Source organism: Scyliorhinus canicula, chromosome 18 (assembly GCF_902713615.1).
Source record: "Scyliorhinus canicula chromosome 18, sScyCan1.1, whole genome shotgun sequence".
Taxonomy (NCBI): Eukaryota; Metazoa; Chordata; class Chondrichthyes; order Carcharhiniformes; family Scyliorhinidae; genus Scyliorhinus; species Scyliorhinus canicula.
Genome location: NC_052163.1, coordinates 43,686,057 through 43,708,406, shown reverse-complemented (window position 1 = coordinate 43,708,406; position 22,350 = coordinate 43,686,057). Strand labels below are relative to the sequence as shown.

The window sequence follows — 22,350 nt, the reverse complement described above, 5'->3', positions numbered from 1 at the left end:
GGGATATGAAATTGTCTTGGCAGCTAAGGCAAAGGAAAATCTAAAGAGCTTTTACAGATACATAAAGGGTAAAAGGGTAACTAGGGAGAGGGTAGGACATCTTCAGGGTAAACAAGGTCATATATGTGCAGATCCACAAGGGATGGAAGAGGTCCTAAATGAATATTTCTCATCAATATTTACTGTTGCGAAAGGCACAAAAGTTAGGGAAATTGGGGAAATTTAAAAGTGATGTCTTGAGGAGTGTACATATTAGAGAAGGAGGTGCTGGATCTATTAAAGCACATCAAGGTAGGCAAATCCCCGGGACCTGATGAAATGTGGGAGGCTATGGAGGAAATTGCTGGCCCCCTAGCTGAGATATTTGAATCATCAACAGCCACAGGAGAGGTGCCTGAAAATTGGAGGTTAGCAAATGTTGTGCCCTTGTTTAAGAAGGGCTGTCGGGATAAGCCTGGGAACAACAGATCGGTACTTCGGTAGTGGGTAAATTAGGTATTCTGAGGGACAAGATCTCCAGACATTTAGACAGCCAAGGGCTAATTAGGGAAAGTGAGCATGGCTTTGTAAGGGGAAAGTCACGTCTCACCGATTTGATTGAGTTTTTTGAAGGGGTAACCAAGAATGTAGATGAGTGTAGTGTAGGCGACATTGTCTACATGGACTTTACCAAGGCTTTTGACAAGATACCACATAGAAGGTGGACGCAAAAGGTTAAATCTCACAGGATCCAGGGTGAGGTTACCAATTAGATACAAAATTGGCTTGGCAACCGAAGCCAAAGGGTGGTTGTGGAGGGATGTTTTTCAAACTGGAGGCCTGTGACCAGCAGTGTGCCTCAGGGATCGGTGCTGGATCCACTGTTATTTGTTATATATATATTCATGATTTGGATGAGAATATAGGAGGCATGGTTAGTAAGTTTGCAGATGACACCAAGATTGGTGGCATGGCGGATAGTGAAGAAGGTTATACAAGATTGCAACAGGATCTTGACCAATTGGGCCAGTGGGCCGATGAATGGCAGATGGAGTTTAATTTGGGTAAATGTGAGGTGATGCATTTTGGGGTCGATTAAATCAGGGCAGGACTTACTCAATTAATGGTAGGGAGTTGGGGAGAGGTACAGAACAAAGAGATCTAGGTGTACAGGTTCATAGCTCCTTGAAGGTGGGGTCGCAGGTGCATAGGTTGGTGAAGAAGGCATTCAACATGCTCGGTTTTATTGTTCAGAAAATTGAATACAGGAGTTGGGATGTCTTGTTGAAGTTATACAAGGGAACTTCCGGTTGCGGCTATGACCAGCTAAGTCGCACGTTTGGCTGCTCCTGCTACAAAGGTGTTTTCGGGCCGATTGGAGGGCCCCAACGGCGCTGTAAGGACAAATCCCGGTGGGGGAAGGCTCCCTGAAGAGAACCAGACCAACTTTATGGTCGGTACCCGGAGTGGGGTGGTAAAGAAAGCAACAGCAGCTCCCAAAAAAAAGCGGGGGAAGAAGACCAAAATGGCGGCCGGTGGAGCACCCGAGGAATGGAGGAAATGGGCGGAGGAGCAGCAGGCCGCTCTCCTGCGCTTCTTTACGGAGCTGAAAATGGAGCTCTTGGAGTCAATGAATGCGACGACCACCAGGCTGATGGGAGCCCAGGCGACCCAAGAGGCGTCGATTCGGGAGCTGCAACAGGAGATGACTGTGAGGGAGGAGGAGGCCACGGTCCTCGTGGGAAAGGTAGAGGTGCACGAGGCACTCCACCTGAAATGGCAGAGCCGTTTTGAGGAGCTGGATACCCGAATGAGGCGGAAGAACCTGAGGATCTTGGGCCTGGCAGAAGGCCTGGAGGGGTCAGACCTCCCGGGATATGTAGCAGAAATGCTGAGCTCCCTGATGGGGGCAGGGGCCGTCCCTTCGCCCCTGGAGCTGGAAGAGGCCTACAGGGTCATGGCTAGGAGGCCAAGAGCAAATGAGCCCCCGAGGGCGGTGCTGGTGCGGTTCCAGCGACTCAGCGACCGTGAGAGAGTGCTGGAGTGGGCCAAGAGGGAAAGGAGCAGCAAGTGGGAGAATTCGACGGTGAGGGTCTACCAGGACTGGAGTGCGGAGGTGGCAAAGCGGCGGGCCCGGTACAACCGGACGAAGGCGGTGCTACATGCAAAACGGATCAGGTTCGGAATGCTGCAGCCAGCGCGCTTGTGGGTCACCTACAGGAACCAACACCACTATTTTGAGTCCCCAGAGGAGGCGTGGGCCTTTGTACAGGAAGAGAAACTGGACTCGAATTAGACCCAGGGGATACTTGGCGGCCGTAGCCGCTCGGGTACTTTCAGCTGAATTCTTTGTTTGGATTTTGAACTCTTGCTGTGGTTTTTCTTCTGATGTTTTTTCCCCCTTTGCCAACTTCCCTTAGTTATTGTTATTGTGGTTATTCATGGTTATTTATGGTTATCTATGCTGTTTGGTAGAGGGCGACTGTTAAGTACATTGTTATTTGTTATTTATCTGTTATTTATAATGTTAAGTTGGGGAGGTGGGACGGGGGGGAGAGCAGATCGGGGATATGGGCTCCTAGGGGGGGTTCTTTTACAGGCATGGACGGGGACGGGGGTGGAACTGAAGATGGCGGGGTGGGGTGTGGCAGGGCGAAAGCGCGGGCTTTCCTCTGTTTTCCCGCGCGCGGGGCAGAGGAGGGGGGAGGGGAGGAGTGCGGGGCGTGGCTAGCAATGGCGACCTTTCCCGCGCTGGAGCGGGGCCAGGGAGGAGTGGCAAGGGGGGGGGAGGCCCCCCCCGAGCCGGGGGGAGTCGGAGTGGGGCAGGAGCAGCCGGGTCAGCGTGAACCAGCTGACTTACGGGAGTACGATGGAGGGTACATCGCGGCTAGGAGGGGTCCTAGCCTGGGGGGGGGGGGAGGGGGGTTAGGGAGGGACACCGGGTTGCTGCTGAAAAGACCAGAAACGGGAAGTGGAGGACTGGAGAGGTGGGGGGAGGGGGACATCGCCATGGGGAGCGGGTCAGAAGGGGAGGGTCGACCCGGGGCGAGCAGGGAACAGGACATGGCTAATCGGCAGGGGAAGGGGGCGGGTCGTCCCGCGACCCGGCTGATCACTTGGAACGTGAGGGGGTTGAATGGGCCGGTCAAGAGATCAAGGGTATTCTCACACCTGAAGGGACTGAAGGCTGATGTAGCAATGTTACAGGAGACCCATTTGAAGGTAGTGGACCAGGTTCGCCTGAGAAGGGGGTGGGTGGGACAGGTGTTCCACTCTGGATTGGACGCAAAGAACCGGGGGGTGGCGATTCTGGTGGGAAAGAGGGTGTCGTTCGTGGCGGAGGAGGTGGTGGCGGATAAGGAGGGTAGGTATGTGATGGTGAAGGGTAAGCTGCAGGGGGAGAAAGTGGTGATGGTCAACGTATATGCCCCGAACTGGGATGACGCGGGTTTTATGAGGCGCCTATTGGGCCTCATTCCGGGACTGGAGGCAGGGGGCTTGATCATGGGGGGGGACTTTAACACAGTGCTGGACCCCGGGCTAGACAGATCGAGCGCAAGGACCAATAGGAGGCCGGCAGCGGCAGAAGTGCTGAGGGGGTACATGGAGCAGATGGGAGGAGTAGACCCATGGAGGTTTGGTAGGCCGAGGGCGAGGGAGTATTCCTTTTTCTCCCACGTCCATAGAGTGTACTCCAGAATCGATTTCTTCGTGTTGAGCAGGGGGCTGATCCCGAGGGTACGGGAAGCTGAGTACTCGGCCATTGCGATCTCTGATCATGCACCGCATTGGGTGGATGTGGAAATGGGGGAGGCGCGGGACCAGCGCCCGCTGTGGCGGCTGGATGTGGGGCTGTTAGCGGACGACGAGGTGTGTAAAAGGGTCCGGAAGAGCATTGAGAGCTATCTGGACTTGAATGACACGGGTGAGGTGCAGGTGGGGATGGTCTGGGAGGCCCTGAAGGCAGTGATCAGGGGAGAGCTGATCTCCATAAGGGCGCATAGAGAAAGAAAGGAGAGGCAGGAGAGGGAGAGGCTGGTGGGGGAGCTATTGGAAGTGGATAGGAGATATGCGGAGGCACCAGAGGAGGGGCTGCTGGAAGAACGCCGCAGCCTGCAGGTCAAGTTCGACCTGCTGACCACCAGGAAGGCAGAGACGCAGTGGAGAAGGGCACAGGGCGCGGTCTATGAGTATGGGGAAAAGGCGAGCAGGATGCTGGCACACCAGCTTCGCAAACGAGATGCGGCTAGGGAGATTGGGGGAGTGAAGGAGAGGGGCGGGAAGGTAGTGCAGAAGGGGCAAGAAGTGAACGGGGTCTTCAGGGATTTTTACAAGGAGTTGTATCGGTCTGAGCCGCCGACGAGGAGAGGGGGAATGGAGGACTTCCTAAACAAATTGAGGTTCCCAAGGGTCCAGGAGGGGCTGGTAGAAGGGCTGGGGGCGCCAATAGGGCTAGAGGAGCTAGTCAAGGGAATAGGTCAGATGCAAGCGGGGAAGGCGCCGGGGCCAGATGGGTTCCCGGTGGAATTCTATAAGAAAATGTGGACTTGGTGGGACCGGTACTGGTACGAGCCTTTAATGAGGCGCGAGAGGGGGGGGTTCTGCCCCCGACAATGTCGCAGGCTCTGATCTCCCTGATATTGAAGCGGGATAAAGACCCCGTGCAGTGCGGGTCCTACAGGCCTATCTCGCTTCTGAACGTGGATGCCAAGTTGCTGGCAAAGATCCTGGCAGCTAGAATAGAGGATTGTGTGCCAGGGGTAATCCATGAGGACCAGACGGGGTTCGTGAAGGGGCGGCAGCTCAACACGAACGTGCGGAGATTGCTGAATGTAATTATGATGCCGGCAGTGGAGGGGGAGGCTGAGATAGTGGTAGCGCTGGACGCGGAGAAGGCATTCGACAGGGTGGAGTGGGAGTACCTGTGGGAGACGTTGAAACGGTTTGGGTTTGGGGAAGGGTTTATTAAGTGGGTGAAGTTGCTCTACTCGGCCCCGACGGCGAGTGTAGTGACAAACGGGAGGAGGTCGGAGTATTTCGGGCTCCACCGAGGGACCAGGCAGGGATGTCCCCTATCCCCCCTACTTTTCGCACTGGCGATTGAACCGTTGGCGATGGCACTGAGGGGTTCAGGGGGGTGGAGAGGACTGACTAGGGGAGGGGAGGAACATCGAGTATCGCTGTATGCGGATGATCTACTGCTGTACGTGGCAGACCCAGAAGGGGGAATGCCGGAGATAATGGAACTATTAGCAGAGTTTGGGGACTTTTCGGGGTACAAATTAAATTTGGGCAAAAGCGAGGTTTTTGTGATACACCCGGGGGACCAGGGAGAGGGTATTGGGAGACTCCCCTTCAAGCGAGCAGGAAAGAGCTTTAGGTACTTAGGGGTGCAGGTGGCAAGGAACTGGGGGACCCTCCACAAGTTGAACTTTTCCAGGCTGGTGGAACAGATGGAGGAGGAGTTTAAGAGGTGGGACATGGTACCGTTGTCGCTGGCGGGGAGGGTGCAGTCAATCAAAATGACGGTCCTCCCAAGGTTCTTGTTTTTATTTCAGTGCTTGCCCATCTTCCTCCCTAGGGCCTTCTTCAAAAAGGTGACGAGTAGCATCATGAGCTACGTGTGGGCGCATGGCACCCCAAGGGTGAGGAGGGTCTTTTTGGAGCGGAGTAGGGACAGTGGAGGGCTGGCACTGCCCAATCTCTCGGGGTACTACTGGGCGGCAAATGTGTCAATGGTGCGCAAGTGGATGATGGAAGGGGAGGGGGCAGCTTGGAAACGAATGGAGAGGGCGTCCTGTGGCAACACAAGCCTGGGGGCCCTAGTAACGGCACCATGGCCGCTCCCCCCCACGAGGTACACCACGAGCCCGGTGGTGGCGGCCACCCTCAAGATATGGGGGCAGTGGAGGCGACATAGGGGTGAAATGGGAGGTCTGTTGGCGGCGCCAATAAGAGGGAACCATAGATTCATCCCGGGGAACATCGACGGGGGATTTCAGAGCTGGTACAGGGTGGGCATACGGCAGCTGAAGGACCTGTTTATAGAGGGGAGGTTTGCGAGCCTGGGAGGGCTGGAGGAGAAGTTTGAGCTCCCCCCGGGAAACATGTTCAGATATTTACAAGTGAAGGCATTTGCTAGGCGGCAGGTGGAGGGGTTTCCCCTGCTCCCCAGTAAGGGGGCGAGTGATAGGGTGCTCTCGGGGGTCTGGGTCGGAGGGGGGAAGATATCAGACATCTACAAGATAATGCAGGAGGCGGAAGCAGCATCGGGGGAGGAGCTGAAAGCCAAGTGGGAAGGGGAGCTGGGAGAGCAGATAGAAGACGGGACGTGGGCGGATGCACTGGAGAAGGTCAATTCTTCCTCCTCGTGTGCGAGACTGAGCCTCATTCAATTTAAGGTGCTGCATAGAGCTCACATGACGGGGACAAGGATGAGCCGGTTCTTTGGGGGTGAGGACAGGTGTGTCAGATGTCTGGGAAGCCCAGCGAACCATGTGCATATGTTCTGGGCATGTCCGGTGCTGGAAGGGTTCTGGAAGGGGGTGGCAAGGACGGTGTCGAAGGTGGTGGGGTCCAGGGTCAAACCAGGATGGGGGCTTGCGATCTTTGGGGTCGGGGTAGAACCGGGGGTACAGGAGGCTAGGGAGGCCGGAATACTGGCCTTTGCGTCCCTAGTGGCTCGACGAAGGATATTAATTCAATGGAAGGACGCGAGGCCTCCAAGCGTTGAAACTTGGATTAACGATATGGCTAGCTATATTCAGCTAGAAAGGATCAAATTTGCCCTGAGAGGGTCGGTACAGGGATTCGCCAGGCGGTGGCAACCTTTCCTTGACTTTTTAGATCAGAGATAGACGTTCGGGGTCGTGGCAGCAGCAACCCGGGGGGGGGGGGGGGGGGGGGGGGGGGAGGGGGGAGGGGAGGGGGGGGCAGCAAGGGTCGTGGGGGGACACGCACGACTGTAACGCGGGCAAGCCTGCTCGCTGCTCATGTCTGAAACTGTAGGCTGCCTTGGTTGTTAAGGTTGCCTGGGGGGGGGGGGGGGGGGGGGAGGACTGGTGCGCGCGAGAGGGCGGGCGAGGGAGGGACATTTGCCTAGAGGGATTGTGTTGTAAATAATTTAAAAATCAGTAGGGGTAAATGTCTGTATGGAAAAACTCTTTCAATAAAAATTATTTAAAAAAAAGAAGTTATACAAGACATTGGTAAGACCACACATGGAATACTGTGTTCAGTTCTGGCCACCCTATTATAGGAAGGATATTGTTAAACTAGAAAGATTGCAGAAGAGATTTACGAGGATGCTACCAGGACTTGATGGTCTGAGCAATGAGAGGCTGGATAGGCTGGGACGTTTTCCCTGGAGCGTAGGATCGTATAGAGGTCTATAAAATAATGAGGAGCATAGATAAGGTAGATAGTCAACATCTTTTCCCAAAGGTAGAGGAGTCTAGAACTAGAAGGCACAGGTTTATAGTGAGAGGGGAGAGATATAAAATTATAATCTTTATTGTCACAAGTAGGCTTACATGAACATTGCAATGAAGTTACTGTGAAAAGCCCCTCGTCGCCACACTCCGGCGCCTGTTTGGGTACACAGAGGGACAATTTAAAATGCCCAATTCACCTAACACCACGTCTTTCGAGACTTGTGGGAGGAAACCGGAGCACCCGGAGGAAACCCATGCAGACACAGGGAGAACGTGCAGACTCCACATGGACAGTGACCCAAGCCGGGAATCGAACCTGGGACCCTGGAGTTGTGAAACAACAGAGCTCTCCACTGTGCTACCGTGCGGCCCAAAAGAGACCAGAGGGGACATTGTTTCACACAGAGGAGGGTGGTGAGCATCTGGAATGGGTTGCCAGAGGTAGAGGCGGGTACAATTTTCTCCTTTAAAAAATAGTGAGACAGTTACATGGGAAGAGCATTATGGGTCAAATGCAGGCAAGTGGGACTAGCTTAATGATAGAAACTGGGCGGCATTGTTCAAAGGGCCTGTTTCCGTGCTGTAAACATATATGGCTCTATGACATTCAATGGCCTGCCACAGCTGAACTCCCACTATCAACATCCCTCGGGATTACCACTGATTGAAAACTGAACTGGAATAGTCACATAAATACTGTGGCTACACGAACAGGTTAAAGTCTGAGAAATCTTTGGAGTAACTCAACACCTGACTCTCCAAAACCTATCCACCATCTACAGGACATAAATCTGGAATGTGTTTGAATACTGTTCACTTGCCTGGATGAGGGCAGATCCAACAACACTCAAGAAACTTGACACCATTCAGGACAAAGCTTCTGCTTGACTGACACTTCATTCACAGCCTTTAACATTCCCTCCCTTCATACGGATGCAGTGGTAGTAGCAGTGTATGCCACCTATAAGATGCAGAACGGCAACTTGCTAAATCTCCTCTGCCAGTAGCCTCTAAACCCACAATCTCTACCACCTAGGACAAGGGCAGCAGATGCATGGGAACACCACCACCTGCAAGTTCCCTCCAAGCCACTCACCACTCTGATTTGGAAATATATCGCCGTTCCTTTACTGTCGCTGGGTGACAATCATGTAACTCGCTCCCTAACAGCTCTGTAGGTGTACCTACACCACATGGACCGCAGTAGTTTGAGAAAAACGCTCCCCACCACCTTCTCAAGCACAAATAGGGATGGACAATAAATGCTGGCCCAGCCAATGATGCCCACATCCCATAAATGAGTATAAGAAAAAACAAACAAAGAACCCACTCAAATCTTAATTCTAGCTATATACCAATCATAATACAAATCATAAACACAAATGCCTTTATCTGCTTTCCCTGCTCCACTCTCTTGTCCACACTCTCACCCTTTCATCGTCTCCTGATTTCATTATATGTGCTTTGGTTTGGTCAAATATAACCTTTACTGCAATCATTTCCCTGAATAACATAATTCTTAGAACATTCTGCTCCGCAGCAGCCTCTCAAATCCCATTGACAATTTAAAGATGGAGGCCACAGTCAAAAGCAATGCGACTGGATTCTCCAAAAATGGGGCTATGTCCTCACGCCGGGGTAAAAACGCTGGCGTTTCACTTTTGACTTTCCTTAAGAAAGTCCTGAGCAATTCTCCTACCTGCTAGAGGCTGGCAGAGCCCCGGAATGTTCCTTGCAGCTCTGGCTGCGGATACGGGGACACGCAATTCGGGTCGGGAATCCGCGCATGTGCACGGCAGCAGCCTGCAGCGGCCGCGGTGTGCGCTATGGTGGACTCGGACTGCGGACCATCATCCGAAATCGCGTTTGGCGCGGTGGTGGAGAATGGCTGTTTACGAGGAAATCAGGACCGAGATTGCACGCGCCCACGGATCCGTGCTGCCCAATCACTCCCCTGGCCGTCCATGAGGCTCCCATGGTGATCGATCCCCCTCCTGAGTCCGCAGCCACCACCCGAGTTTCCCGACGGCTGATACGTGGTTAGAACCACACCGCCGGGAACGCCGGCAGTTTTGAGCAGAGAATCGCCGGGGGGGGGAAAGAGGGGGGGGGGGGGGGGGGCTCTGTCAATGCGCTTAGATTGCGCGCGAGCGATTCCCCGGGGACCGGATAATCACTTCAGCGGCGCCGGTACCGATTTCCTTGTAAATGGCCATACTCCGCCCCCACGCCGAACGTGATTTCGACGCGGGGCTGCGGAGAATCCAGCCCATGATTGCCAGGAAAAACAACCACAAAGGCAAGCTGTTCAGTCAGTTAAGCCCTTGAAGTCTGAAGATGGATATTCACCTCTTAATCACAAATGTCCAAGTGCTAGCACTGGATTAAAAATCTCATACCTGGGCAAGACAGAGTAATGGTAATCTAGCTTCAGAAATGCCATGGTTCAGTAACTGTAATGTGTGCCTTTATTAAACTGTATACTTGCACGTAAATCCAGAAATTTAGGTCACCATTTGGGTGTTAAAAATAGAACATAGAACATTACAGCGCAGTACAGGCCCTTCGGCCCTCGATGTTGTGCCTGCGAAACCACTCTAAAGCCCATCTACACTATTCCCTTATCATCCATCTGTCTATCCAATGACCATTTGAATGCCCTTAGTGTTGGCGAGTCCACTACTGTTGTAGGCAGGGCATTCCACGCCCTTACTACTCTCTGAATTAAGAACCTACCTCTGACATCTGTCCTATCTCTATCTCCCCTCAATTTAAAGCTATGTCCCCTCGTGTTAGACATCACCATCCGAGGAAAAAGGCTCTCAATGTCCATCCTATCTAATCCTCTGATCATCTTGTATGCCTCAATTAAGTCACCTCTTAACCTTCTTCTCTCTAACGAAAATAGCCTCAAGTCCCTCAGCCTTCCCTCATAAGATCTTCCCTCCATACCAGGCAACATTCTGGTAAATGTCCTCTGCACCCTTTCCAATGCTTCCACATCCTTCCTATAATGCAACGACCAGAATTGCACGCAATACTCCAAATGCGACCACACCAGGGTTTTGTACAGCTGCATGACCTCATGGCTCCAAAACTCAATCCCTCTACCAATAAAAGCTAACACACCGTACGCCTTCTTAACAGCCCTCTCATCCTGGGTGGCAACTTTCGGGAATCTATGTACATGGACATCGAAATCTCTGCTCATCCACACTACCAAGAATCTTACCATTAGCCCAGGACTCTGTCTTCCTGTTATTCCTTCCAAAATGAATCACCTCACACTTTTATGCATTAAACTCCATTTTCCACCTCTCAGCCCAGCTCTGCAGCTTATCTATGTCCCTCTGTAACTTGTATCATCCTGCCGCACTGTCCACAACTCCACCGACTTTAGTGTCATCTGCAAATTTACTCACCCATCCTTCTACGCCCTCCTCCAGGTCATTTATAAAAATGACAAACAGCAGTGGCCCCAAAACACATCCTTGTGGTACACCACTAGTAACTGGACTCCAGTCTGAACATTTCCCATCAACCACCATCCTTTGTCTTCTTCCAGCTAGCCAGTTTTTGATCCAAACTGCTAAATCACCCTGAATCGCATGCCTACGTATTTTCTGCAATAGCCTACTTTTTTGGTGGCTCACTTTGAGGGAGGTGGCGGTGCAGTGGTACTGTCACAGGATTAGTAATTCCAGGTAATGCTCTGGGACTCTGGTTTGAATCCCACCACCCAAATGGTGACATTTGAATCCAATTAACAATCTAAGGCTGACCATGAAACCATTGTTCATTTTCATACTAACCCATCTGGTTCACTAATGTCCTTTAGGGAAAGAAATCTGCCATCCTCACCTGGTCAGGCCTATCTGTGACTCCAGTCACATAGCAATGTGGTTGACTCTTAAATATCCTCTCGAATGGCTGAACATGCCACTCAATTCAAAGGCAATTCGGGAGGTGCAATAAACACTGGCCCAGCCAGCGGCACCCACCTCCCATGAATGAATAAAAACTTTAATCTGTTTCTGGTCCAGTTCCTAAACTCCAATGTGACTGGGTTTTATTTTGAGGCTCTGGCCCAGATACTTATGGGGAGAGGACAGAAAGTGGCTGAGAAAGCTGAAAATGACGATCATCTAATTAAACGGCAGGACCTCATTTGCAACTTTTCTCTTCATTTCACAGCTGGCAGCTCGATTGTGATGGTGGCTGGCTGCCATGTGGGACGGTCTTAGGGTCATACTGTTTTACAGCACAGGAAGAGCCCCTTTGGCCATCGTATCTGCAGCGGCCATCAAACACCAATCCATTCTAATCCCATTTTCTAGCACTTAGTCCATAGCTTTGTATGCTCTGGCATTTCAAGTGCTCATCTAAATGCTTCTTAAATGTTGTGAGGGTTCCTGCTCTGCCACCCTTTCAGACAGTGAGTTCCAGATTCCCACCACCCTCAGGGTGAAAAAGCTTTTCCTCAAATCCCGTCTAAATCTCCTGCCCCTCAGCCTAAATCTAAGCCCCATGGTTACTGACCCCTCTACTAAGGGGAAATGTTCCTTCCTATCTACGTCCCTCATAATTTCAATAATACACCTCAATCAGGTCCCCCCTCAGCCTTCCCTGCTCAAAAGAAAACAACCTCCACTTAACCAGTGTCTCTTCATAGCTGAAAAACTACAGCCTAGGCAACACCCTAGTGAATCTCGTCTGCACTCTTTCTGGTGTAATCACATTTTTCTAATAGTATGGCGACCAGAACTGCACACAGTACTTTAGCTGTGACCTAACAAGCGTTTTATACAGCTCCAACATAACCTCCCTGTTTCTCATATTCTATGCCTCGGTTAATAAAGGCAAGTATCCCATATGGCTTTTTAAGCACCTTATCTACCTAATTGAATGGAGTAACTGAACACCTTGAAAAATTTTGGTCGATCAGGGAAAGCTAGAATCGATTTGTGATGGGAATATCATGCCTGACTAATCTTATTAAATTTTTTGAAGAGGCGACTAAGGTAGTGGACAGAGGAATGTCTATAGATGTTATTTATATGGACTTTCAGAAAACATTTGATAAAGTTCCACATAAAAGATTGTTAACCAAGGTGAAAGCCCATGGAGTTGAGGGCAAATTATTGACATGGTTAGGAACTTGGTTGAGTGGCAGGCAACAAACAGTGGGGATATTGGGTGATTACTCTAATTGGCAGATGACCAGGGGTGTACCACAGGGATCTGTTTTGGCCCCTCAATTATTCAGAATATTCATGAATGACTCTGATGATGGCATAGAAAGTTGTATATCCAAATTCGCTGATGATACAAAGTTAGGTGGCATTGTAGGCAACTGAGATGATAACATAAAATTTTAAGGAGATATTGACAGACTAGGTGAATGGGTAAAACCGTGGCAGATGAAATTCAATGTAAGAAAGTGTGGGGTTATCCATTTTGGATCAAAAAAGGATAGAGCAGAATACTTTCTGAATAGAAAGAGGTTAGGTACAGTGGAGGTCCAAAGAGACATGGGGGTTCAGGCGCATAGATCCTTAAAATGCCATGAACAAGTGCAGAAATCTCTCCCTCAACATCAGCAAAACTAAAGAGCTGGGCCGGGATTCTCCCCTACCCGGCGGGGCGGGGGGTCCCGGCGTGTCGGAGTGGCGTGAACCACTCAGGCGTCCCACTCCGCCGGCTGGCGTGAACGGCCTTTGGCGCCATGCCAGCCGGGGCCAAAAGGACTTCGCCGGCCGGCGTAAGTCCGCACATGCGCCGGAGCGTCAGCGTCTGCTGACATCATACCGGCGCATGCGCAGGGGAGGGGGTCTCTTCCACCTCCGCCATGGTGAAGACCATGGCGAAGGCGGAAGAAAAAGAGTGCCCCCATGGCACAGGCCTGCCCGCTGATCGGTGGGCCCCGATCGCGGGCCAGGCCACCATGGGGGCACCCCCCGGTCAGATCGCCCCGCGCCCCCCCCCCCCCCCAGGACCCCACCCACTCTGCCAATCCCGCCGATCAGATAGGTGGTTTAATCCACGCCGGCGGGAGAGGCCTGTCAGCGGCGGGACTTCGGCCCATCGCAGGCCGGAGAATCACCACGGGGGGCCCGCCGACCGGCGCAGAGGGCCCACTGACCGGCGCGGCGCGATTCCCGGCCCCACCGAATCTCAGGGGGCAGAGAATTCAGGACACGGCGGGGGCGGGATTGATGCGGGGGCGGGAATCCCGCCCCAGGTCATTGGCTTCAGGAATCAAAGTATCATACACAACCCTGTCTGACTCAATGGGGCTGAGGTGGAGATGGTCGACAGCTTCAAATTCCTTGGTGTGCACATCCTCAACAATCTGTCCTGGTCCACCCACGTCGACACTGCGACCAAGAAAGCACAAGAGCGCGTTTAATTCCTCAGGAAACTAAGGAAATTCGTCATGTCCACATAGACTCTTATCAATTTTTACAGATGCACTACAGAAAACATCTTATCTGGCTGCATCACAGCTAGTATGGCAACTGCTCAGCCCAAGACCGTAAGAAACTACAGAATCGTGAACACAGCCTAGCCCATCACCTGAACCCATCACCCATCCATTGACTCTGTCTATACTGCTGCCTTGGGAAAGCAGGTAGCATAATCAAAAACCCACTCCCCCCAACCGGGTTATTCTTCTCTTCCAACTTCTTCCATCGGTCAGGAGATACAAAAGTCTGAGAACACGCACTAACAGATTCAAAAACAGCTTCTTCCCTGCTGTTACCAGACCCTTGAATTACCCTCTTTATGGACTGAACTGATCTCTTCACACATCTTCTCCACTGAATAGTACTACACTCTGTATGCTCACCCGATGCCTGTGCTTATGTATTTACATTGTATGTTGATGCATGTCCTCTGTTTTTCCATTTATGGAACTATCTGTCGGGACTGTATGCAGAACGATACCTCTCACTACCTCGGTACATATGACAATGAATCAAATTAAATTCAATTTTTTTAAAAAGGCTAATGGAATGTGAGCCTTTATAATTAGAGGATCGGCGTATAAAGACACAAAGGTTGTGCTGCAGCTATATAAAACCCCACTTAGGAGTAGTTATCGGCACCAAACCTCAGGAAGGAAATTTTGGCCTTGGAGAGAGTGCAACGTAAGTTTACAAAAATGATACCTGAACAACAGAGGTCGAATTATGAGGAGAGATTACTCAAATTAGATCTGTTTTCCATAGAATTTAGAAGGTTAAGGGGTGATCTAATTTAAGTATTCAAAATACTAACAGGGAAAGACAGGGTACATAAAGATAAATTACTTCTACTGGCTGGAGATTTTAAAACTAGGAGGCTCAGTCTAAAAATTAGGACTAGACCATTCAGGAGAGATGTTGGGAAGCATTTCTTCACTCAAAGAGTGGTAAAGGTTTGGAACTCTCTCCCACAAACAGCAGTTGAAGCTGGCTCAGTTGTTGATTTTAAATCTGAGACATAGATTTTTGTTAAGCAAAGATATGAAGGGGTATGAGCCAAAGGCAGGTAGATGGAGTTAGGTCACAGATCAGCCATGATCCCATTAAATGGTAGGGCAGGCTTGAGGGGCTGAATGGCCTACTTTTGTTCCTATGTGCCTGTCCTGCCTCCTTCAGGAATCGAGGCAGATGCATTGTACTTCCTGTTGTTCATTGTGTATTTCCTTGCGTTTAGTGCTTCTAATCTGTATTGGTGGAGAGGAGGAAATGAGAGAGGGCAAGATTGTAGAGATTGCAGGTAAAGTTGCAAAGTCCTGGATGGAGGTTGAGGCGAGATGTCCAGAATGAAGACTCAAAAAGTTCATGGTTCCTATTGCAGGAAAGATTCTGATTATAGAGAGGAAATGTGGTTAGCTTGGGAACTGGAAGAGATTAGGGAACTAATCACTACTCTACCTGGCTCACAGGCAGTACCAAAGGCACTTAGCTGCTAGATCTGGCCTTTCACACTTCCCTTTAGCTGCAGGGTTTCCTGAGCCTTGGGAAATCTAGTCCTTTGTTTCAAAACTGGTTGACAGCCTCATTAAAATATTTCAATCACAAACCTACTTCTGGAGACAAAAACAGAAAATGCTGGACAATCTCAGCAGGAGAGAAAAGAGAGCTAACGTTTCGAGTCTGAATGACTCTTTGTCAAAGCTAGAGAGATCTGGAAATGGTGTCAGATTTATACTGTAGTTGGGGGGGGGGGGGGGGGGGGGGGAGCAGTGGGGCTGGATAGGGGGCCAGCGATAGGTGGAGATTGACAAAGAAGTCAAGGACTAAAGACAAAAGGAATCTAAATGGAGGTAATTAAGGCTAAGAAGGGTGCTGATAGTGGCACATAAAGAGGTTAGAACGTGTGAATGGCAGTACAAAGATGAGCAATGAATGAAAGGGCAACTAAGAACAATTGGTCCAAGTGCACTGGGAGGAGGGGGAACGATGATGAGGGAAAAAACAGATTAATGGAAGAAATGAAAATAAATGGATGAAATAAAAATGGGGTGAAGTGGAATTAGTGGACAGTCTATCCCAGAAATTGAAGTACAAAGGTCAAGGAAGGGAAGAGAAGTGTCGGAGATGGGCCATGTGAAGGTGATGGAGGGGCGGTAATTGGGAGCAAAATTAATAATTTTTTTCAGGACCAAACGAGAACATGAAGCGGCACCGGAACAGATGTCGATGTACAGATTAAAGAGTTGTGGGATAGGGCTGCAGTAGGACTGGAACAAGGAATGTTCCACATACCTCATAAAGAGACAGGCAAAACTGGAATCCATGCTGGGACCCTTTGGTTTGGAGGAAATGAGACATTCATAGAATTTACAGTGCAGAAGGCCATTCGGCCCATCGAGTCTGCACCAGCCCTTACAAAGAGCACCATACTGAAGCCCACATATCTACCCTATCCCCGTAACCCCCACTTAACATTTTTTGGACACTAAGGGCAATTTAACAAACGGCTAATCCACCTAATCCGCACATTTTTGGACTGTGGGAGGAAACCGGAGCACCCGGAGGAAACCCACGCAAACATGGTGAGAACGTGCACACTCCGCACAGGCAGTGACCCAGCCGGAAACCGAACCTGGGACCCTGGTGCTGTGAAGCAATTGTGCTGACCACTATGCTACCGTGTTACCCTGTGTTGAAGGAGAAATTGTTGAGTGAGATGACAAGTTCAGCCAGTCGGAGGAGAGTGCTGGTGGATGGGGATTATCCCCTGTTCGAGGAATAAGCGGAGAGCCCCCAGGCCATCCCGGTGGGAAAAGGAGGTTTAGAGGGATTGGACATCCATGATAGGGGGGGGGGGGTGCGGTTAGGGCCGGGGAACTGGAAGTTGTTGATATGAGGAATCATGAATGTAAGGTTGGAAGGACTGGACAAGAGGAGAGAATATGGAGTCAAGTTAGGAAGAAATTAGTTTGGTAGGGCAGGAACAGGCTGATATGATGGGCCGATAGGGACAGTACTGTTTGTGGATTTTGGGGAGGACTGTCTACATCTGGAGAGTAGGTTAGTCACTCAGCTCCCAACCTGTCCCATTAAAACTGGAAGTGGGTGTGTTAGAGGCAAATTGTCGTCAGATTTCCAGTTTTTAAAATCATAGATTCTGTACAGTGCAGAACGGATCCATTCGGCTTATTGAGTCTACACCAAACCTTTGAAAGAACACCCTACCTAGGTCCACTCACCCTATCCCCGTAATCCCACCTACCATTTGGACAATAAGGGACAATTTAGCATGGCCAAGCCACCTAACCTTCACATCTTTGGATTGTGAGAGGAAACCGGAAAACATGCAAACTCCACAGTCATCCAAGGTCCAAATCAAACCCGTGTCCCTGGCGCTGTGAGGCAGCAGTGCTAACCAATGTGCCACCCTAACTCTTAATCTGCCCTTCCTCAGCCACTGTAGGTTAAAATTACCACCATCACTTTTTTCAGGCTTCTGACTGTTGTTACAAATGCAAGACATTTTAAGGCAGTTATGTTTTAAATTGTCTTAATTAATTTAAGGTAAAACAAAATAAAGGGCATTTTTGACAATACTGGAAAACTCACCTTGGTTGACAAGAATAAGAGATCCTGCTTGAAGCTGACAGGAGTTTGGGACTATAACTTCAAAGCTCCGAGAGTGAGGCATAACATAAGGGCAGCATGGTAGCACAGTGGTTAACACTGTTGCTTCAGGGCAGCATGGTGGCGCAGTGGGTTAGCCCTGCTGCTTCATGGCGTCGAGGTCCCAGGTTCGATCCCGGCACTGGGTCACTGTCCGTGTGGAGTTTGCACATTCTCCCCGTGTCTGCGTGGGTTTCGCCCCCACAACCCAAAAGATGTGCAGGGTAGGTGGATTGGCCACGCTAAATTGCCCTTTAATTGGAAAAAATGAATTGGGTACTCTAAATTTATTTTTAAAAAATTAAATAAAAATTTTAAAACACTGTTGCTTCACAGCTACAGGGTCCCAGGTTCGATTTCTGGCTTGGATCACTGTCTGTGTGGAGTCTGGATGTTCGCCTTGTGTCTGCATGGGTTTCCTCCGGGTGCTCCGGTTTCCTCCCACAAGTCCCGAAAGATGTGCTGTCAGGTTATTTGGACATTCTGAATTCTCCCTCAGTGTACCCAAACAGGCGCCGGTATGTGGCGACTAGGGGCTTTTCACAGTAGCTTCATTGCAGTGTTAATGTAAGCCTACTTGTGACAATAACGATTATTATTAATAAAGGGTTTTTGGTTGTTGATCAGTTAATGGGGAAATGCCATTTCTGTACATTTATATATTAGGTGCCTACTAAGTAATGTTTATTCGAGATTGATTTTAGTTTGTGTCTTACAGTAGAAGTGTTCAAAATGTGAAAATGTGTGCGATTACTGGTCAATGGGAGAAACATGGGCAAATCACATTAAATCAGCAGCAAATTCCTTACTTCCTGGAGAACTGTGGTATCAGAATTAGAACATAGAACAGTACAGTACAGCACAGAACAGGCCCTTCGGCCCTCGATGTTGTGCCGAGCCATGATCACCCTACTCAAACCCACCTATCACCCTATGCCCGTAACCCAACAACCCCCCACCCCTTAACCTTACTTTTTAGGACACTACGGGCAATTTATCACGGCCAATCCACCTAACCCGCACATCTTTGGACTGTGGGAGGAAACCGGAGCACCCGGAGGAAATCCACGCACACACGGGAGGACGTGCAGACTCCGCACAGACAGTGACCCAGCCGGGAATCGAACCTGGGACCCTGGAGCTGTGAAGCATTTATGCTAACCACCATGCTACCGTGCTGCCCGTAATTGGTATAGGAATTCTTATTTCTAAGTCTTTCCATGACAGCATGGTGGCACAGTGGTTAGCAATGCTGCCTCATAGCACCAGGGACCTGAGTTCAATTCAGGCTTTGTGTGACTGTCTGTGTGGAGTTTACACTTTCTCCCCTTCTTTGCATGGGTTTCGTCTGGGTGCTCTGGTTTCCTCCCACAGTCCAAAGATGAGCAGGTTGTGTGGATTGGCCATGACAAATTGCCTGTTAGTGTCCAAAGATGTGCAGGTTAGATGGGGTTATGAAGTTAAGGGTGAGGAATGGGCCGAGGTAGGGTGCTCTTTCAGAGGGTCAGCACAGACTTAATATGCCAAATGGCCTCTTTCTGCACTGTAGGAATTCTATGGTTCTAAGTTGCTGAATGACATTTGTCATGATCCTTGGGTGTAAATGAGGAGGAATTGTATGTGGAAGTTGTATATGGAAGTGTAGACAGTATTTTGTGTTATTTGTACTGTATATAATCAATCACTGTTTTTAAAAGATATTATTTACTGTACAGCTACAGTAATTACATGTTTGAATATTCCTATTGTTTGGAAAATTAAGTCAAAAATAGTAAGACATGGAAATGCTGAGGAGACAAAAGTAAATTTTTAAAAATTACAAAGCAACTGCAATTCAAACGTTAACACCTTTAATGAGGGCAGGAAATCAACATCAAATGAGTAAAGTTTGATTGACTTTTTGGTTTGGAAGCTGGTATGAGAGCTTTGCTGAAGAAAGAATGGAATCTTGTGAAATTATCTTTTAATTTCCACCCAGTATTCCAATAAAACATTAAATTATTCTACACTCATTAGACATACAGCTGCTTAACTTGATTTTGAAAATGTTTGGCCATCTCTTTTGATAAGACCGGAAGACACAGGAGCAGAGTTAGGCCATTCGGCCCATCAAGTCTGCTCCGCCATTCAATCATTGCTGGTCTGTTTCTCATCCCATTCTCCTGCCTTCTCCCCATAATATACGATGTCAGCCTCGGGTATTAGCCACGGCTTAACTGGGAGCATTCCAAAGGTTATGAGTGCAAGTCGCACTCCAGGATAATCACGTTTGACACACCTGTCCAGCACTGAGAGGAGTGTCTGTCCGGTTGGTCGGAGGTACCACCTTTTGGATGTGATGTTAAACCAAAGTACGGTCTACCCTCTCAAATGAGCTTGATGGATCCCATGGGACGCCATGGGACTTGGTTAGTACTTGTCCCTCAATCAACATGACACTGACATTATCTGGTTTTTATTACACTGCTGCTTGTGGGAATTGGTTGTGTGCAAATATTCTGCCATGTTTCCCACTTCAGTTGATTTAAGTGCGTCGGCATGTCCTGTGGTCATGAATGGTGCAATATGAATACTAGTTTTGCTTTTCAGGTTTTCTAAGGTGGCCACTTTTAATGACCTGAGAAGCAAGAACAAATAAAGACCCGCAAAATAACGAGTGCAGTTTCTAACAGTTTACCACATACGTACGTGTTTCCAGCAGGATGTAAGGATAGCACTGGATCACCACGGCCATTTGCTCTCATTACTCTTAGGCAGCTGCCATTGCATACGTCGAAAATCCGGATCTTTCCATCGCCACATCCGCTGATCACGCGCAGATAAAGAAATTTCACACACAGCACTTCCCTGGAAAAGAACATCGCTAGAAATTGGATTTGATCATTGTCGTAAAATTGAGAGTATCAAAATAAAGGGGATGATTTTAACCCCAAAGGCCAGTAGTTTGAGTTAGATGTTAAAATGCTAACATTTGAAACAGAAATCCAACCCAACTTAACCCTGCTCATTTCGTGAGAGCCAGGCGAGCAACTCTCCCCGCCCGCGCCCCCCCCCACCACCACCCCCACCCACCACTGCTGGAGGTGAGTCATTCATTGGAACACTTTAAGGAGACTGCCCTTCATTTTAACAGCGCTTCTACTTCATACCAATGTGGTCGTGCTTCTATGCCTCAGGAAACCCAACAAGTAAGAGGAGATGTGAAGAGCCACATCCTTCGGATAAGTGAGAAACTGCTTCTACAGCACTGCTTGTGGGTGAGGAGGTGCAGGCGTGCAATCTCTCTCAACCTCCCTAGCTGCTCCGCGATAAGAGTCCTCCTCCTGCTACAGGTGACTGCAGTTAATAATTACAGCACATAAGGACATTTCATATGGAGTTTCCATGCATAAAGCAACCCCTCCAAACAAGCTGACTTGTAAATATCAGGACTAAAGTATTACAACACATTCAGGTCTTCAAAGGGCTTGCTGTTTTCACCGCAAAATCTATTTTCTGGAAATAATTAGAATTCTTGCGATTGTCATTTTTCTCCACCTGATTTGTCATCGTCTTATTTTTCTGAGATTGATCTATCAGTGAAATCGATAATATACTAAATCAATCAAAATTGGGTTACAGTTCCAATCTGTGAAGTAAATGTTGAAAGTTCCAAGCTTTTACTTTCTTCCTCACTGTTGAGTTTATTCAATGTTATTTTTCTGCAATGTTTAGTTGGATGAATGTGCAGTAATGACCGAGACCCTGATGTAGAATTGAAATAGGGCTCTGTTACAGGAGGACATACACCTGAGACAGAAGGACAGCATGAAAGGACAATCCTGCTGAGCCTCTGGTGAGAGAAAACAAACAAGGCTCTGTTCAAGGAAGGAACATGGCGGTTGGGTGGGGGGGGGGAAGAGACATCTGAATGATGAGGTGGGAAGCCATGGAGGACTAGATAAACGCAGAACTCAGGAAATCGAGAGTTACCCAATCAGCGAAACAGAGAAGGAATGAGAGCTTGTGGAATAAGGACAAGAGGAAGACAGCAAGTGAGATCTTATTGAGGGGAGTAAAGAGAAACATCGTTCAGGACAGGGTAAAGAGAGAGGCTGCACATTAGGTATACAAGAGGGAGACCATGGGCGGGTTTTTTTGGCCCATTCCCGCTAGTGCGATCTTCGGTTCCCGCCGAAGGCAACTCTCGGTAAGCAAGACATACAACACGCTGTAGACTTCAACAGGTCGTGAAGGCCAATACCGAGCCATCTCCACCATCAGAAAACATGAGGGTTGGGAGGGTGGGGGGAGGAAAATCCCAGCCCATGTTGCTCATATATAGGAAAGAGAAGGAAGATCATTTTGTCTGCCCAATACCCAGCTGTGTGTTGACTGTCATCTCACTGTATGGATGGTGATGCAAAGGGTAAGATTGTGATGGTAACAAGCCAACAATGAAAGGAAGAATGTGAGAGATTTGGGGGGAAAAGGGCTTAGTGAAACAGAAGATCAGGACAGGGAAGAGAAATAAAACCAGTCACGTAGAGACACTTCTGAAAACAAATTGTTTACGTTATACAACAGCAAACCACTTAGACTTAGAAGTGAGGCAGGCAAAGTACTAGGTCACATCTGTTTTCTGTAGCTTATTTTTTCTGGGACAGGTCGATCGCCTGCAACCAGCTGTAGCTTGAAGGGTGCCACTCCACATCAGGCACAGCTGACCAGGAGATCAGCTACCAAAAGCAGATTGGAAAGATTTGCCTACTTGTTTGCCCATGTAACAAACGCACCTTCCTTGGCCATCAAGCCCTATGGGTGGGACT

At 49.3% G+C, this 22,350-nt stretch overlaps 1 protein-coding gene across 2 annotated transcripts in view; it reads right to left on the bottom strand.

The window, feature by feature from the left end:
* Nucleotides 1–22,350, bottom strand: part of fbxw10 (F-box and WD repeat domain containing 10) — an 83,968-nt gene that overhangs the window by 6,802 nt on the left and 54,816 nt on the right. For both annotated transcript variants that reach the window (XM_038777089.1, XM_038777090.1), the window contains one exon: nt 20,231–20,389. In XM_038777089.1, coding sequence (XP_038633017.1) covers nt 20,231–20,389 — 159 coding nt within the window. The remainder of the gene's footprint in view (nt 1–20,230; nt 20,390–22,350) is intronic.